The sequence below is a fragment of the Python bivittatus genome, unplaced genomic scaffold (genome assembly GCF_059951505.1).
Source record: "Python bivittatus isolate LINGU-HERP-01145 unplaced genomic scaffold, Pbiv_v1 ctg000210_np1212, whole genome shotgun sequence".
NCBI classification, from domain to species: domain Eukaryota; kingdom Metazoa; phylum Chordata; class Lepidosauria; order Squamata; family Pythonidae; genus Python; species Python bivittatus.
Window position 1 is genome coordinate 7,188,013 of NW_028277053.1, and position 18,681 is coordinate 7,206,693.

General features: G+C 43.1%; 1 protein-coding gene across 1 annotated transcript; it reads left to right on the top strand.

The window, feature by feature from the left end:
• The first annotated feature begins 5,917 nt into the window (after nt 1-5,917).
• On the top strand, nt 5,918-10,548 carry ZNF488 (zinc finger protein 488). The gene is made up of 2 exons (XM_088139577.1): nt 5,918-6,149; nt 8,924-10,548. The coding sequence occupies exon 2, from the start codon at nt 9,037-9,039 to the stop codon at nt 10,048-10,050; it is 1,014 nt and encodes a 337-aa protein (XP_087995703.1). The 5' UTR covers nt 5,918-6,149; nt 8,924-9,036; the 3' UTR covers nt 10,051-10,548.
• Nucleotides 10,549-18,681: the final 8,133 nt, after the last annotated feature.

Here is an 18,681-nt window from a genome sequence, read left to right on the forward strand (position 1 = left end):
GCACCCCCAATGTGCAAACTGTAGCAAACCAACTTAATATTAAGGAACATCTCCACAGTGTCTGCTGCAATTACATTACTACTCCATCATCCCTGCTGTTCTTGATAGCTTCCCAAGCTATTTCACAGTCAAGCAGAAGTTAATAGAAAGTAATCTTACAATTAATTTCAGGCCAGATAATGGCACAATTCGATCATTTGGCCATAAGAAGGCCAAATAGGATGAATATGAACGCTGCCTCTCTCTGCTGCCATGATATCACATCTCAAGAAAGAATACAGTAAAAGTTAGAAGCCATGAGTTCAGGTTTCTAGCTTCAGATATACATTAGCATTTCAAAAGCGTTTCAGAAAAGTGATTTGGATCTTGAGTACAGCAGCTGTCTGCTATTTATTAAAATAGCTCAACTTTTTTTTTCTACAGAAGCCTGAGAAAAATGCTTTCAGCATTACCTTAACTTTGATGTGTGAGTTACTTAAAACAGTGGTATCTTTTTTTCAGATCTCCATGGAATCTGTAAATCTGTAAATAACAGGACATAAACACTAAGCATTCAGATCTGCAGAAAGATCCTGTGGTTGACTTAGTACAATGTGATTGTTATGTCTGCTTCTGTTCACTTAGGGATTCACCAAAATATTCAGTTTAATCAAGGATGTCTAAAATTTTGCATGCAATGGTATGTCTTATTTTACTTACTTACCAAGTACCAGAAAATAGAGGAAGTACTGCAGAAATTAAACCCTTGATGGTGCTAACAATTCCTGGACAAAAGGTGAATTTCTGGTAACTTGCTTACATCAGTGGAACCCAGAAGAACCAGATAGCTTCACAGTCTCACCCTCTTCTAAACTCTGGTCTGAAGGGAGTAAAACTATCATGTCTATGATTGTATATGTATGAATATTTATGGTTCCAGAAAAATATGACATGGCTGCTGCCTCCACTGGGGAAAGCCCATCTGCCTTGGGTTGGGATACCACCTACTTCTGGCAGCCAGTCAGATGAAAACATCCTTACAAGTTGCACATTGGGAAATATCTTTATAAAGTGCTTGGATTAGTTTTCTACATTCCTTCTGTGAGATTAAGAATAAATAAGTAAAAGAAAAACCATTTACAGTCTTCCTTCCCCAATTTCCATGTCAGCTCCCACTCCTTTCTCTCTTTTTTCCTTGTCTTTTTCTGGCAGCAAATTTTTTTTGACTAACTAAAAATCTTTCCTTCAAAACTATTACACGGTTGACCGTTGGTTTTTCAGTAAAAGCCAATATTAATTTTACTTGAACATTAATCAAATTACCATGGTTATTTCATTTGTCAATGCACTCATAAAATTTTTCTACCAGGCATTAAAGGCATTTATATGGAATGACATCTTTCAAAAGCAATGAAGGAAATCCCAAGTCAGGGCTATTAGATTGTGACAAGACATTTGATGGCTATATTTTGTGTACCAGCTGTGCCAAAAATCATTTGCTATACCAATCCATAAATTATTTCCACTGAGTGCTTTTAATGAAAGAATTAAAAACAAGAATGAGACCTCTCTTGCAAATATAATTTCTTTTAGTTATAAATCCAGTTCATATGTGAATTTCTCAACGATCTTCATGACAGAACAAGAATTCTTCAGATATTAAGAACATTTTTAGATATGTCATTGGAAGTGACTGTCTAAAGGAGAAAAGGTAATGTTCCATTCGAAAAAAATGCTCCCTTCATTTGTTTTCCTACCACTGTTAGAGTTTGCATCTTCATCATCATATATATCTTTTTTGGTGGAGCCTCCGTGTGTCCATTCAAGACTGTATTTCATTGGGTGTTAGTTTTGAGGAAAGGACTGGGCCTTCCCTTGAGAGGCAACGCCCCCCCACAACCCAAAAAACCAACACAAGCTGACTAGCCATGGCCTACTGAAAGAGAGCCACTGAATACAGACACTGAGACTTTAGGGAGAGGAAGGTATAAAACAAAACTGGTAGATGTCGCAGGATGAAGAAAAACTTGTCCTACCATTGAAATGAAAGATTTCACAGGACAAGATTGCTATGGTTTATTGTTACACAAACAGTGACATTTTGAAAAGTAAAAGAAAGATTCCTATTCTATTTCTTTAAATAAGCAGCCTTGGAGACAGATTCTGAGGATCCGCTGATGGTTTTGGAAAGACTGTAGACATTTTAATAAATGATTCTCTATTTCCCCCATAATATCCACTTTTGTGATTTGACTGAAATATGTATTTTGACTGGAAATACCTTTATACAAAAATGACGATTACCCATCTTATTTAGGGATCTATATGTAAATTGCACATAAAAGGAAGGACATGCCTCAGTTTTAGAGTATTTTCTTTGCGCACAAAAGATCCCATGTTCATGCTCAGAGTAAAGATGGCTGTATGAAATGCCCAAGAGCCACGGCCAGTCAGGAACTTTTCTGAATTAGATTAGCCATATGGTCTGATTTAATCACTTTCTTCATGCATTACTTACACATAGGACATACATCTGGTGTCCTGGCCCTGTTCCCAATGCTGTGCCCTTGCTTCAGTTCCACCCTCCAATACAGTAGCCAACAGGTCTGAGCAGCTGCTTTTACACAGGACTTCATATGCCTCAAGTTGTTATACAACCGGTGCCCCAAATGTGCTGACATGCTATATGTGTATGGTGGGTGGAACATATAATTTTGTGGGATACGATGGTTGTTATGTGCTTGCTGAAGAAAATGAAATCTGAACTTGCTGAATTAGGAGTTTGTGGGAGATACTGGCGGTTACCATATGCAGAGTCTGGATTAAAAAACCTTTGAAGTAGCTCAGAAGTGGGATAGCTCCAGGACGCATGTGGTACTTTGTACCATTTTTTCCCTTCTTCCTAGTACTTGCAAATTTGCACCACCTCAAAGTCAGCAGAAAACTAGCAAATACAGCAGTGCAATTCCCCTCTTTTAATTTGAAAAAACTGAAATCCTTTTGAAACTTTTTTTTATTGCACGTGTCCAAGCCCGCCCAGAAATTGCAAGAGCCCGTTATTTGTGGAAGGAGAGCCTCGGAGCATCTTTATGAGCCTTTCTTTCCCAGGTTGTTTTCTTTCCCTCTGGCACTTTGAAGCAGCTGAGTTAGGTGGACCACCATGCCTGTGCTCCTGCTACCAAAGGAGGATCTTTCTGGACCTGGATGTGGGTCAGGAGGAGACAATGCCTTAATCACAGTAGAGACGGAAAAGATACTGTTGCGGGAGAAGAAAAAATGGCTAGGACAAAGCCGGCTTCGTGAGTGCACGGGACTGGAGCCAGGGCAGAGTCCTAATGGAGGCAGAGGGTCCTATCAGAGGGTGAGAAAAGCCAAGGAACCCAGCAGCCACACCCAATTCTACAGTCAAACTGGCAGCAAATTCCACCCTCCAACCAGTAGCTAAGAGATGCCAAGATCCCAGCAGAAAGGCCTGGGAAATGCCAGCCAGCAACCAGCCAGGAAACTTGAAGGGCTAAAGGGTTCCTGGTACTCAGAATCTGAATTTCTCTACTCCCGCAAGGCCAGGGCTAGTTAAGCTCTAATAACACAGAAAAGAAAAGAAGGTGCGGGGGAAAATAAGTTATAGAAACTCACATATACGATATATACAGGCATAGTAAAAAAAAACCCATTGAATAAGCAAGCTTTCTTTTGCTGCTCCATTTGCTTGTGGAGGACATAATAGATTCAGTGGCTTTTCTGCTGCTTCTTGATTGTTTCAAACATACATACATACATACATACATACATACATACATACATACATACATACTTACATACATACAGTTGCATTCTCACATCCAGATAGGGAGAATGCTGAGAGGAGAATTAAGTGGAGTGATGGATTTGGGCACAGGCAGTTGGTCTTAATACGATGCACTGGGCCTTTAGCTAACAGAAAAGTAGGTTGGCATAAAACTTGCTTGACCTCTGTTCTGCCTCAGTTGAATGTGCTGCCCTTGCAGTTCTAACCTAGGGCAAGTTAAAGAAGGAACTGGTAAATTCCCCTGGACTAATTTTCCCTCCCACCAAGTGTCACCTGTTGGTGAGAAAAACAATAATCAACCAGTCTCTTTAATGCGGAGTGCGGCAGGACTAGTTGAACATATGTAGGTAGGTGCTTTAAAGGGCTGTTTTGGCCACTGTTAAAGCATGGAGGAGAGGTTGCAAGCATTGTGGGTGCTCCCTCCCCATTTCACTGTGTGTCCCTTCTCCAAACATCAGAACCATCATTTGGGCTAACAGGAGGTGAAGCAGAAGGAAGCAGTCAGTAACAAACAGGTTCCATCCTGAATTGGTACTAACTGGGAATGGCAATACTGGCAGGGAGCGGCTGTGATCAGAAGCCCTTGGAGTAGGCAAAGTGGCATCCCCACATCAAAGGAACAAAACAGCAAAAACAATGACCACACCAAACCCTTTGCCAGTAGAAGCAACAAAAAAACCTGCAGTGGGATGAAAGGTGAAAGCACCAGCAACAGACGCCACCCAGCTGCCTTTCTGGTTTACCTCAATCACTGTGCATCACTAAAAGCCATCTATATAAGAGACGACAACTTATAAGCGCTTGGAAAGCAATGGTCAGCATTACGTGGGCAGATGGCTGTGTGGAAGCCAAGTACCTGCTCTCCAAAACGGATATGAAAGGCAGAGCCTGGCAGCTGGGGAGCAGAGGGCGTGCCTACAGCGGCCAAAGGAGCTGAGCAGATCTAATTGCCGATTGCATCGCTGAGCTCACGGTTTACGATGCAGGCTAGTTCACATTCATGGCAAAACTGTGTTTGGAGAGCAATGAAAGCAGTGCAGCTGAAGTAGAGTTTTGTTACCTCTTCCATTGGCAGCCAGCCAGTCCACACATCTTAAAGTTGCTGAGGTTGAGAAAAGCTGGCCTAGGCAACTAAGGGGGTTCATAACCAAGAGGTATGAATGCCTTTAATTCTGGCATCCTCTCAAAGGGCTAGGAAAAGAGGCCATCTAGTGAAGCTCCCTGAAAGCAGATTTAGAACAAGAACATCCATAAGATGGATGTGGTGATGGACACTAACTTGGATCACTTTCAGATAGATTGGATACATTTATAGAGGGCAAGTCTATCAAGAGCTACTAATCGTGAAGGCTCTGTTTCTTCAGATTGGGGCATCTGCTTGGGAGAGCCCTATTTGGCCATGGTGAGGAATAAAGGGCTGGACAAGGATGGCCTCGGCCTGATCCCGGGGGGCTGCTGCTGCTCCCCTCCCCGCTCCCTCTGTACGCCACGGAAGAGAAAAGCAAAGCCCTCCAAGGCCACCAGGAGCCCCCGCAGCTCTGGCGGGCGGAAGCGGCCGAACCGCAGGGAACCCCACCGGGCGGCGAAAGAGGGTCACAGACTGCGGGCGGGACGGCAGAGGAGGCGTTCTTCCAGCCTGGCCTTTGGGGCAGCGGCTCAGACCCCGCAGGGCGCGAACGCCGAACCGCAGGCGACTCCCGGGCGGCTCCGCGGCTTCAGCCCCGCTCCAGCTGGGGCTGTAACAGCCAAGGAGAGGCGCTCCGAAGCGCTGCGCCGGAAAACCTTCCCTGCCCGCGACCTGGGGGCAGGAGCCCTTGGGGCCCGGGGCTCCTCGAATAAGGTCGCCTCTCCGCTTCGGGGCCAGCCGACCGGCTTCTGGCTCCCAGCTGCGCCTCTTTCGGCCGGGGCGGGGCGGGGGTCCCGGGCGGGAGTCTGAGCTCCCGCCCCGCGAACCTCGAGGCTCCCCGTCTAACCAGGCTGAGTCCTGCCCGCCCCCTTCCCTCCGCCTCGCTCTCACACTCGCACGCACGTCGCGGGTACTTCTGGGCGGCCGCACTCAGCGGCATCCACCTGCGCCGGGACGGAGCGGCCTTTCCTCCGCCAGGTAGGGCGAGGGTGGGGTAGGCGAGCGGTCGGGGCGGCCGGAGGCCAGGTAGCGCCTTTCCTTTCCCCGGCGCTGGGAGTTCCTGGGAGCAGGGCCGGGCGGAGCGGCTGCCGGGAGCCCGAAGGCGGCTGCCGAGCTCCGCTGGGCCGCAGGAGGACGTCGGAGTGGCCGCGAGCCGCCGGACGCGCGTGGGCGAGGGCCGCGGGAGTCCGGGAAAGTGCGTGCGCAGAAGGGGCCGCGAGGGGAGCCGCTCGCTCGGTAAGGCTTCGCCGGGACGGAGGGAGGGAAAGCCGAGCGCCTCCTGGACCTGGGCAGCGCTTCGGCCGCGCCTCTCTTGGAGTTCCTCAGCCCTTCACGCGTTCCTTTGGGCCAGTCCCTCTCTCTCAGCCCAGCCCACCTCTCAGGGTTGTTGTTGGGGGAAAATACGAGGCAGGAGTATTAGGTGTGTTCGCTGCCTTGAGTTATATTTTAAAAAGTCGGGATAAAATAACAGCCACCCCCTCCCCCAAGATGCTGACATTTTAGTCTTCAATCTTGATTTCATCCATGCGTGAAAATTGGAGTGCAGGAATTAATAAAAACAGTGTAACAGAAGATATTGCATGCATTTGGACTGTTATATATTTTCTTTTATTGTAATTTTAACTGCTTGTGCTAGTTTTTACCTTTTCACCTTCCAATAAAAAAACAACAAAATGTTTTAAAACTTACGGATGCTCACTATTCATCTTATACTGAAGTTACTTAGTCTGCTACCTAATAACACATAGGATTAAGCCACAATGAACACAGTGGGACTGATTATTGGGAAAAAAAAGCATGGGCAGAGTAACATTTCTATTGTCAGGAAAATCTAAAATGTGCTGAATTATGATATGGTACTGGAAAAACCAAATTCCAGTGTATTTCAGGTGAGTTTGACACCCAATAAACTGATTTTACTTCTAAGGGAATATATGTAGGGTTGCACTATAAATAGGTGGGAAAATGTCCGAGAGATCCTTTGTATTGTGTGATTTCTGTGTCAGCCCTTCTTGCAAAGGGTTTTACTCTAACCTGTTCCTGAAAATGTGTTTGTATTCATCTTGACAGCAACAGACTGTCTGCTGCTCTAAGTTTCAAGGAATCAAGAAGGTTGAGCTTTCTGTCTTTCCTTTTCTGCTAACATCCTTAACATCTGTATTCAAACTTCACTTGCATTTGATTCCAAAAATATGCATGGAAGTGCAGGGGGTAGGAGGTGTGGGGGGATGCACCGTGCAGCCCTAGGAAGAGGGTCAGCTGCTTTAAAGCAAACAAGTGTTTTGTTCACCTCCAATCCAAAAAGTGCTCACGGCCGTACTACCTTATTTCTGCTAACATAGGTACTTCTGATTTTTTGTAAAAGGCTGTGGGTTTTGGGTGTTGTTTGTTTGTTTGTTTTTTGCAAATACAGGATAGAAATAAGTGAAAAGAAGTAAATTACTGGATTATTTGGATTATTATACTATCCATTTAAATCTTTTAAATGTTATACACAGAGCTCTGTGACTTGCCCATTTCCCGAATACATTTTAATTGTTTTGCAAAACTGAATTTTTAATATATAAGATTACATGAGAGATTTAACCCTATATTTTTATTTATTTTTTAATCTTTATTATATATCAGATTAGAGAGCTAGATCTCATAGCAAACTTAAGATTTCTCTACTCCTTTCTTTCTAGGAATTATACTTTAGCACCAAGCTTATCTCAGAAGCTAAGCAGGATTGGTCCTGATCACTATTTGGGATAGAGGGCCACTCAGAAATTCTAGGATATAGTCTAGAATAAGATGAAATGACAACAACAACAACAACAGAAGGCTGCATCACAATTTGCTCATATTCAAATTGTGATCAACCAAGACACCCAGATCCTTTTCACACGTACGGCTGCATAGTATGGTTCCCTTCCTTGCTGCCTTATGTTCATGGCTTTCATTTTTCCAACCCACATATAGAGCTTTGCATTTTCTCCCTGTTGAATTTCATCTTGCTGATTTCTGTTCATTGTTCCAACCTGTCACCATCCTCCAGAACACTGAACAACATCCTCTAAGGTTTTTGCAGTCTTTGCGTAATTTAATAATATTTTCTAACCCTTAATCAAAATAGGTTATAAATATGTTGAATTTGCCGCTTGAAACTTCTCTCCAACGTTATGCAGAGCTATCATTGTACGCTCATTGGGTTCAACTGTTCAGTCAGCTCTGTGTCCATTTAAAACAGCATTCATTGTCCAGCCTGCTTTTTCTCATAATTATAGTGAAGTCAATCAAAGCCAAAGCAAAATGGATTTGTGTAGAGTTCAGTAGAACAGGAGTAGCTATAATCTGTTCTAGAAATGGTACAAAGGATATGAAAATTTTAACACAACATGCATGTTGCACCAGCAAACTAATGAGAAATGAGATTTGGGGGAGTAAATGAACATATCAATAGTGGTAAAGCTAGGTTTATTCAGCAAAGAAATTAAAGCAAGAGGACCAATAGATAATATTTTCATGTATATCTGTAGCGCAGTTAACATTTGAAATTCTGATGACTTAATCTAAAAATCGACCTGGCATGATATGGTTCATGGGGTCACGAAGAATCGGACACGACTTAACGACTGAACAACAATAAATCTAAAAAAGAAAATATTCATTTGATTTCTACCATTAAATGTGTTGCTGTGGAATACAGGGATCACCATGATATAAGGAGGCTTAGGAGGGGTCAGGCAGCAGTTATGATCGATCCTCTATCATTAACCATTCTGTATGATGATGAAACGGATATTGCCTCCTGTGGAGAGGAAATATGACATTCAGTGCTACACGTCCCTGCAACATGGTGAGATTTGCATGCAGCCTTTGCTCAAGGCCTCTTGGAGAGGCCTTCCTAATTGTTTTGCAAAGCTGAATGTTAATCTAGGTCATCAAGGGTCTATCATGGTTTGGTTAATAAATTTCTCCCGACCAAGATTCTGCCCCATTAATTATTTATTTGATTTCTCTTGTTCTAGAACTAGATTGTCCAGACTTCAAGAAAGTTTCCCATCCCTGTCTTTCTCATGCCCATTTCCTCTGCTTCCCAAAGAATAGAGCTCAGCTCCGAAGAAAATTTTTTCTCCTAAAGATGGTGAAAAGCAAATTTATGGAACAATCTACAAACTTCTACAGTCTGTCTAGGGACTTTGAGTTTAAAATAGTGACTTGCAAAGATTCCCATGAGAGGAGGAGAATGAACAGTGATGAAATGGAGAGCAGTCACAACAGGAAACCTGTGTTGTTTGAGAAAACAAATTGCCTACATGAGGAAGAGCATAGTGGAGTCAAGAATGGAAGAACTGCGGAGCACATATCAAGGGAACCCTTCTGGAAGTTCAGTACCAGGAAACAATTGTTGGTTAAGGATGTGCTGCAACAGAAGGAGAGTGCATTCACTGAAGTGAGGAGGTCTGTAGAGAAACTGAACACTGAGAAGACCAAAGAGGCGGAACAAGGAAATGGAAATGCTTATTTTGACAAAGCTACAGTTCAGTGTTCCCCTGGTAGTGCATTCTCCTTTGTGTGGCCCAACAGCATTGCTGGGGAACCTAAAAGTGCTTTCAGCAAACCAGTGAAGTGCTGGGAAGATGGAGGAGCTCCAGTTGCTTTTCAGTCTCTGAAGGATACAACGGCCAGCCCAAGGAAGTTGTCAGAATGCATCAGTGCCACTGACCTCATGCAGTATAGTGGTCACCTCACTTCTAAGTTCCTTGTAAGTGATTCAAATGGTTTTCAGTTGCTGTCAACCAACCTTATTCAAAGCAACCCTTACTCTTCAGCACGGTGGCCAAATGAGACAGGTGAGCAAATGCAGGCCACACCTGTTTCTATCTCCAGTTCTTCCTCTGCTTCCTTGGCTCTGCTGCCTCCTACCTTCACCTCTTTTGGTATAGCAGCCCAGAACTGGTGTGCAAAATGCAGCCTTTCCTTCCGCATGACATCAGACCTTGTGTTGCACATGCGTTCCCATCACAAAAAGATGGATGTTTCAACAGAATCCCAAAGGAAAAGGAAACGGGAAGAAAAGCTGACCTGTCCTGTTTGCCAGGAATATTTTCGAGAACGACATCATTTATCTCGGCACATGACTTCTCATAATTAGCCTGCAGTTGTTCAGTTGTAATGGATGTCTGTCTGGTGGATATGTTTGTATGCATGCATTGAATTATTTCCATTCCAGTTTTGCTAGATTTAACCAGAATCTTTGAAAGATGGCCACTTGTAGAAGTGTTCAGAAAAAAATGTGGCAATTACATGACTTCCAGATAGCTCTAGTTCTGGAAATAAAACTCTGCAAATACATTTATAAGGAAATAAACAGTGAGATGTTAATGAGAAAAGTTTTACTTTCTGCAAATCGGTTTTTTACACCCTAAGCTATTCTATGAAAATGTTGATAACAACTCTTTGTTTAGTAATTTGAAGCAGCAACTTTTTCCATGTCAAAGCCATTGCGGAATGAATTGTTTCCCTAGGATTGCAGTAAAAGGTAAAATCTCCTTTAAGTTCAGCTTGACTCCTGGTGACCATCTGACCAAGTTCATGTAATTTTCTTGGTATGGTAAAACAAAGTCGTCTTCAGCTGTGTTACAGTGCTACATCAGGCAGTAACAGGCAAGGGGTGTATCTCAGTAAGGGTTGAATAGCTCTGTGACAAAGTGCCAACCTCCCAGGTCGCACCCGCAAGTTGGCTGCAATCTTTTGAATGTGTGGTGTGGTGATCAAAATCAGAGAATCAGGAGGATCATCGAGTTCAGTGCAGGAATCCAAATTAAATCACTCGCCACAAGTGTCTAATTTTGTAGCCACATCATACTGTTGACTATGGATAGTATTGGTAGCATAAAGAAATCGAGTATATCACTCAGAGGATATATAAACTCAGTATGTGGTTGTTGTGAAAAAGGCAAATTCCATGCTAGGGATCACTAGAAAAGAGGCTGTCAAAATTGTTATATCCTTGTATAATTAATGATAGATCTGAAAGAAGATGTAATAGAGGTAGAAAAAGTGCAGGAGAGGGCAAACAAAATGCTCAGGGAGTTCAAACACCTTCTTCATGAGATTTCATCCTCCAAAGGGTACAACCAGGGGAGAGTTTTAGGACAAAAGAACCTATGGAATTCATTCATACCACAAGAGGTGGTGATGGCTGCTAATTTGGATGGATTTAAAAGAGGATTCGATAAATTCATGGAGGACATGTCTATCAAATCATGTCTGTCTATTAGTTTTGAAGATTCAAGTTTATCTCTGGGTTGGTGGCAGTATCCCTTGTACCAATTGCAGGGAGCAATTTTACCCCTTCGGGTCATATTTAGAAACTAGGTTGAGTCTCATTATTATTAGAAAATGTGGACATAATGATTTTGGTCCATATATTTTTATACTATCAAGGTTCTAAAGAAATTTTGTTCTATCAGAAGTCTGAAACAAAGTTGCATATATATTGGTAAAAGATTTTCAGTGGTCAAATACTACTGTGGCTTGCTTTTATTTGAATTTTAACTTACTTTTTCTGCTTTGGTTATACTTGCAGAATGTAACTGGCATCTGTTCTGAGACATGCAAGGCATACGATTACTCCATCTAGTCCAGAGCCTCCTGGAGTCACATCAACAATTTTGTTTGTTTGTTTGCTGCAAAAATGTGTATATTGCACCATCCCAAAACCCAGAATTAAAATTAAGTAGACTTTAACAAGGCAAATGGAATTCTAAGTAAGCAAATGCAGAGTAATACATGCTGCATAAATGTCACAGGCAGTGCCTGACTGGGAAAGGAAGCTTAGAGTCGTGGTGGATTAAGCCAGTTTACAGCTGCTGTTTAAAAAAATAATTCTATTAGGAAAGAGATTGAAAATACAATTTAAATTCCTTTAAATAAATCAATGCTGAGATCACACAGAATATTCTGTATGGTTCTGCTTCCCACACCTAAAATGGATATTGTACAGAGCAATCAAAATATCAAAGAAACTGGAACTGCTCCCTTACAAGAAGACCAGGGGAGTTTAATTTGGATTGAAGATAAGTGAGGGGAGACATGATAGAGGTATAAAAATTTATGCACAGTAAGGAAAACCCAGAGTCACTAAATTTGAAATATAAACAAACACAGACAACTAAGTTTTGCTCTCTCACTGAACAATGTTCTGTTTCAAGGTTACCCAAGGAAACTGAACACAGAGTTTCAAGACCAATAGAAAGATTTTGCCTTTCAAAACATATAACCTATGAAATTCACTGCCATCAGATGTGGTGATGGCTACCAACAGATGTAAACAAACTCCTGGAGGATACAACTGCCAACAGCTACTAGTCTCAGAAATGCAGGCTGCTCGGGAGCTACAATGAAAGAGGGCGATTAATGGCCTACTAGCCTGCTGTTTGTGAGTACCCTGGATGTGTTTGGATGATTTTGGTGTGGCACGCAGTATAAGTCTAGATGGGCGAGATCCAGTAGGACTCTTCTTGTGTTCTTCAAATTGTTCAAACTGACTAAAGCCAAATGTGTCAGAATTCTTTGATTAAATTGGCAGTTTTGTTCCTCGTGTAGATTGAAAACATGAGAACACACACACTAGCCAGAATGATAGGAAAGAATGTGATTGCCATTTTAAGCAAGGAGAAAACACTGCATTAGGAAAGGCAACACTTGTTTCCCTGCCTGCAGTAAATCCAGTGCTGCCCAGTGACTCAACTGTGTAACAACACTACCCGCAAACATAAAGGATCATATTTTTCTCCAGGACCTTTGGGAAATGCTCCCATGCTGGGCATCACCCCCGTTCCTCTCCTCCAGGCAAAAAGCACCCCAAGGACTGCTGTCCTCACCCACTCCCGGCAGGAAACTTCAATGTTGTGTCACAGAATTTCTGCCAGTACAAGCCTTGCCTGGGCACCAACCTTGCCACAGCCATGTGCTGGCAGCTGCAAACTTCACCTTGCCAGCCTCACCCACCACCAGTCTTGCCACACTGCCCTTAGCTCAGCCTCCACTGTCCAGCTGGTCATGGAGCGACACCACCTCTGGCTGCCCTTGTGGAATTCTCGGCTTCCAGCCAGCCTCTGTGGCAGCGCCCCAAACTAAGGCAGGGCCCAGCTGTTTCCTGCCAGCTCCAGGCTCTCTGGGCACATCTGCATCTTGTGGGGCTGCTGGCCCTGATCCAGCGACATTGATTTCCCAGCTCCACTGCTCCGCGGACTTGGCTTAGTGATGCTGATTCGAGCTCTGGCATACCCAGGGCTGCTTCCTGGTTCCAGCAGAAAGGCCCCTGGCTCTGCTGTTCAGCTCCAGGCTTCCAGCGCTTAAACCCCCTTGCTGCCCCTCATCGCTTCTCTTATTAGGAATTTAGTGAAATGGGTCCAAACAGGTTCAAGAGTCATCAGGCTGTGAGGGTGCCTGGAAAGGCCTCCAAGCACCCTTTCAATGACTGCAAACAACCACGTCTCCCAAAACACTACTGACTAACAACACTAAAAAAACTAACAAAAGTACACATTGAACACACGTCCCCTGATTTGGGCTACATAAACTGCTGCTTCACTTTATAAATTGTACTGAAAATGAACTAATTTTTTTCTATATTAAAAATTGTGCTTTTATTAAACAAATAAAACAGAGGATATAGATTGTGTGTGTGTGTGTATCTACTTATCATCTATCTATCTAATCTATCATCTAGTCAAATGAATACTGTACCCAAAATCCTAGATTAAATAAACCGCATGGTAAGAAGGAGATAGGCAACCTTGTAAATAAAGATGATGCTGGAAGCCCTTTCCTTTCCTTTCCTTTCCTTTCCTTTCCTTTCCTTTCCTTTCCTTTCCTTTCCTTTCCTTTCCTTTCCTTTCCTTTCCTTTCCTTTCCTTTCCTTTCCTTTCCTTTCCTTTCCTTTCCTTTCCTTTCCTAAATTTGTATGCTGCCCATCTCCCCCAGTGGGTGAATCTGGGTTGCTCACAATTAGAATAAAACCCGAAAACAGTTAAAAAATAAATACCCACATTAATTAATTAAAAAGTCAGGCTATATAAAACAAACCCTATACATAAAAAACTAAAAACCTTCAAGATGACAGGGGGGTAAAATCAATTACCCCACAAGCCACTTCCACTGGTGTGAGCCCCCATCTGGCCCCCAGGCCATCTGCCATCACCAAGATTTCATGCTGTTCCTGAAGGCCATGGGAGTGGGGGCACACTGCACCTCAGGTGATAAGTTGTTCCACAGAGTGGGGGCCACAGCAGAAAAAGCCCTCTTCATAGAACCCACCGGTCAAAATTCCTTGACTGGTGAAGTCTGCAACATGCCCCTTCTGCCAGACCGAGTGGGGCGGGATGATATAACGGGTGAGACAGCTCCTCAGATAACCTGTTCCTGTGCATGAAGGGCTTGAATTGGACCCGGAAGCAAACCAGCAACCAATGCAGCTCGCATAACAGAGGTGTTATATGGGTCCCCTGCGAGCATTCCGAACTGTCCATGCTGCTGCATTCTGCGCCAGCTGTAGCTTCCGGATACTCTTCAAGGGTAGCCCCATGTAGAGTACATTGCAGTAATCCAACCAGGAGGTGACCAGGGCATGAGTGACCTGCAGAGGGCCTCCCGATCAAGGAAGGGGCATAACTGATGTGCAACACAAAGTTGTGCAAAGGCCCTCCTAGCCACAACTGCCACCTGCTCTTCAAATAGGAGTTATAAATCCAGGAGGACCCCCAGATTAGGCATTCTGGGATAGTGCGACCCCATCAAGAACCAAAGATGACAAAGTCCTAGATCTTGAGGCTCCCCGTATCCACAGCCACTCCGTCTTACCAGGGTTCAGCTGAAGCCTGTTGTCCCCCATCCAGGCCCCTACAGACTCCAGGCACCCCAAAAGTGTAGCCACAGCATCACTTAGGTCACCCGGGATGGAGATGTATAATTGGGTATCATTGGCATACTGACGATACCTCGTCCTGTGGTGCTGGATGATCTCACCCAGCAGTTTTATGTGGACGTTAAATAGGGGTGGTGAGAGCACCGAGCCCTGAGGCACCCCACAAAGCAGGGGCCACGGCTGGAAACTCTCGCTCCCTACCAACACCTCTTGGGTTCGGCCTTGGAGAAAGGAGCTGAACCAGCACAGCGCTGTGCCACCCAGCCCCAGCTCCTTTTTCTGCCGCTTGGCAGTTTTTGTTTCATTTTCTTAAATTAAAAGAATGTTTTGAAGAGCCAGAAGAGACGGGACAGCAGCCCACGGGTGTACTGGCACCCAAGAGCCTTGATTTACCTATCCCTGTGTGGAGCTTCACCGACCTTCCTCCCACTACTCCCTTTCACGGTAGGCAGCTTTATGCGAAGCTCCAAAAAGAAGAAAGTAAAACAAATTGACAGCAGAAGAGAAAAGGAAAACACAGCTGACCTTTGTCTACTGTATCTCTTCATGCCTGTCTGTCTTTGCAAACGGTCCTCGCTCCCACTGCATACACTAACTCCTTCCTACATCACTGTTTGCTCTTGAAACGTCTTTCCTCTTTCTTTGGGAGGATCTCATCAAAACCATCCAGCCACAACTTTCTTGATCTCCTTCTTCCTTTGTATATGATTCAATATTCATTATTACTATTCATTAATATTCAGTTCAATCCTATTCATTCTCCCTATGTTACTAAACTATCTCAGCGTATTTTTTAATACAGAACACTCACTGTTGCATTCAGCCAACATTTATCGTTACCCACCCATTCCTGAACCCTTTTCTTCCTGTTTTACTACATATATTTCTTAAGTAACCCATTTCCACTGCATGCAACTTCTTTTTAAAGCTTTTCCTGGTATATTTGTACTTTCATATAGGCAGAAGCATGCTCTTATACACAGCCATTTTTGCTTCTTTCCACAAACACTTTTTTTATATAGACCTCATACTACCTACATTTGCACATTTTAAAATTTCCCCAGCCATTCCCTCATTTTTGGTAAACATTCCGCCAAGGTACATAAATCCATTTACTTGCTGCAGGTAAGAAGCCCAGATTGCTGGGAGGTAGTTGGCTGTGGAGGGCAAGATGCTCAGTGGGCCACTCACAGTGAGCACAGCTGGCACTGCAGGATGAACTGAATCCTGGGTTTTGGTGCTGGATGTCGACATTCATCAGTCCCACCACATCTGTGTAAAACTCTCAATCATTCACTCTATTTTCCCTGCCAGATACAACTATCTGGGTCTTTTATAGGTTCTCGGTCAACGAAACATCAACTTCTGTATATAAAAGTATATATTCATTCACATTCCCAGCCCAAACACCTCCAATGTTATCACAGAAATTCCTTATATATTTATCCCTAAATACATTAAACAACCAAGGGGACATCACACATCCTTAGTTTACTCCCTCATTAATGTTGAATTATTTGCTAAGTATTTACTTAGTTTCATGCATGCTTTACTTGTAGCACATACTGTTCTTCTTGCAACAAGCCAACTCCATATTCATGTGGAATTTCAAACCTATTCATTTTATCAAATGCTTTCTCTAAATCAACAGATATTCACCCAGACATTTCACAGTACCATCCTGAAGTACAAAAATCTGGCATGCACACCAACTGCTTGGCATACTGCACTTCTAAAATGTTGTCATCAGAATACTGCCAAATAACTACCTACAAACACTTAACAGATTAATTCCCCTTTCCCTTTCTATAAGGGAGCATTCTTCCAAACATCAAGTACAAATACATCTGTATTTCACCCAGCATTAAAATTCACACAGCTATAAGTAAGTAAACCGCTTTCATATTTAAAATTTTTTCCAGTTATATCATCTATGCCCGAAGTCTTGCTGTTTTCAACATTCCCAGAGCACAACTTTCTTTTTATCAATTTGTCTATGATTCCTACAGTGAGCTCTAGTCCTGTCTTAATCATGAAAGCCGGCTGAGTGAGTTTGGGCCAGTCCCTCTCTCTCAGCCCCCAGTGTCAGGCTTGGGCAACAAGTTGGCTGGTCAATTCCTGTCACAACCAACAGATCAACATTCCATTGATCCGAAAAAAAGTGGACCCTGCACTTGCAGGAAAAACATTAGGAAGGAAAAAAAATCCTACAGTATTTACTAATGTGTTTATAAGTGGAAATATTTATCTCAAAAGTCATGCTTCAGATTTATGAATAATTTCCTTGCAAACCTAAGACAGAAAAAAATAAATACTAGGATGAATATCCTACTGAAATTCTAATGAATATAATTTTTTATGACTAGCTTAAGAAGCATTAATAGCTCCATAATATTTGTAGGCCCAAAGACAAAATACATGTTGGAATAATCAGTTATATCAATTCACCTCTTGTATGATGGCAGCAAATATTGGTTACGTTTTCAGCTGAAAGAAATGACCCAGACCTGCGGGTAAAGAGAAAGATGCTGGTAGATCTTGGAAAAATGCAAGTTAAAGATGAAATCCTATTTTTCTTGTAGTGTAATTTTTGGCTTTTAGACTACAATCCAGTAGGTGGGCATGTCGGGAAAGGAAGACTTAGCTCTCCCCAAATGCTGGAACTTCCTGCATGGTGTATCTTAAAAAATAAAGCATCTCTAGTGGTGCCTACATGTTGAGTGACTGGGAATATGGAGGAAAGATATTCCTATGGATGTTGCAACCTTAGTCTTTCTAAACTTTCTAAGCTCTCAGTTCCTGTCTTCTGTGTTGCATTTTTATTCTTCTTTTCCTCCCTGGGTTTAAAAATAAGAATGCTAAATGGTACTGAGAAGCACTTGTTCAAAACATCAGGAATAGGGGTGTGCAGCAATTAAGGCAGTTATCTTCTGGAAAGAGGGAGAGAATAAACAAGTCTCCCTGGCTCTGTTATATCCCTGGACATTCATTTAAAATACAGCTTTATGTCCCTGAAATCCACAAGAAGCTGGCCCAAGCCTTGAAACAGGTGATACTAGATGTAAGACTGTCATCTTTTGATGTTGGGTCACAAAGGAGAGGGAATTTTGTTGAGACCAGCAGTCCTGCACATCTTCATCTTCATGGGCCATTCCCTTCTCAATGCTAATCTCTCCCCTCAGACTTATATAATGTCCCCTCAGACTTAATAAATGAATACATTTATTATATTTAAAGGCTGCCCAACCCCAGAGTGATTCTGGATGGCTTACATTTTAAAAGAGTAATAGAAGAAATCATGTATGTTTGGACAAGACAAACTCCATATGCTACCAAAAACATACCCAACAGTAGCTCAGCAGCCACCCTAGCCCAAAGCCTGGGAGAACAGCCAAGTTTTAAAAAAAATTTCTGGATCACCATCAGGGTGGGAGCCACATGGATCTCTGGGAAGATGCAATTCTAGAGAGCAGGCACTATAACAGAGAAGGCATGCTTCCTGAGTTGGCATTGTAGTAGATGGCATTGTTTAATTGATGGGACCCAAAGTGCACCAATTCTGCCTGATTTTACCAGATGGGCAGAAATCATGGAAGATAGGTAATCTCTCAAATAGCATGGCCCTATGGCATGACCAGCTTTATAGGTGATAACCAGCACCTTGAACTGCACCCGAAAGCTCACTGGCAACCAGTGAGCTTGCAGAGTAGTGGTGTCACATAGGTATATCGAGGTATGCTCATCATTGCCTGTACCAGTACATTCTGAACCAGTTGGCATTCAAGAGCAGTACCATGCAACAGTCCAACCATAAGATGACTGGAACATGAGTGAACCATCTCAAGGACCTTC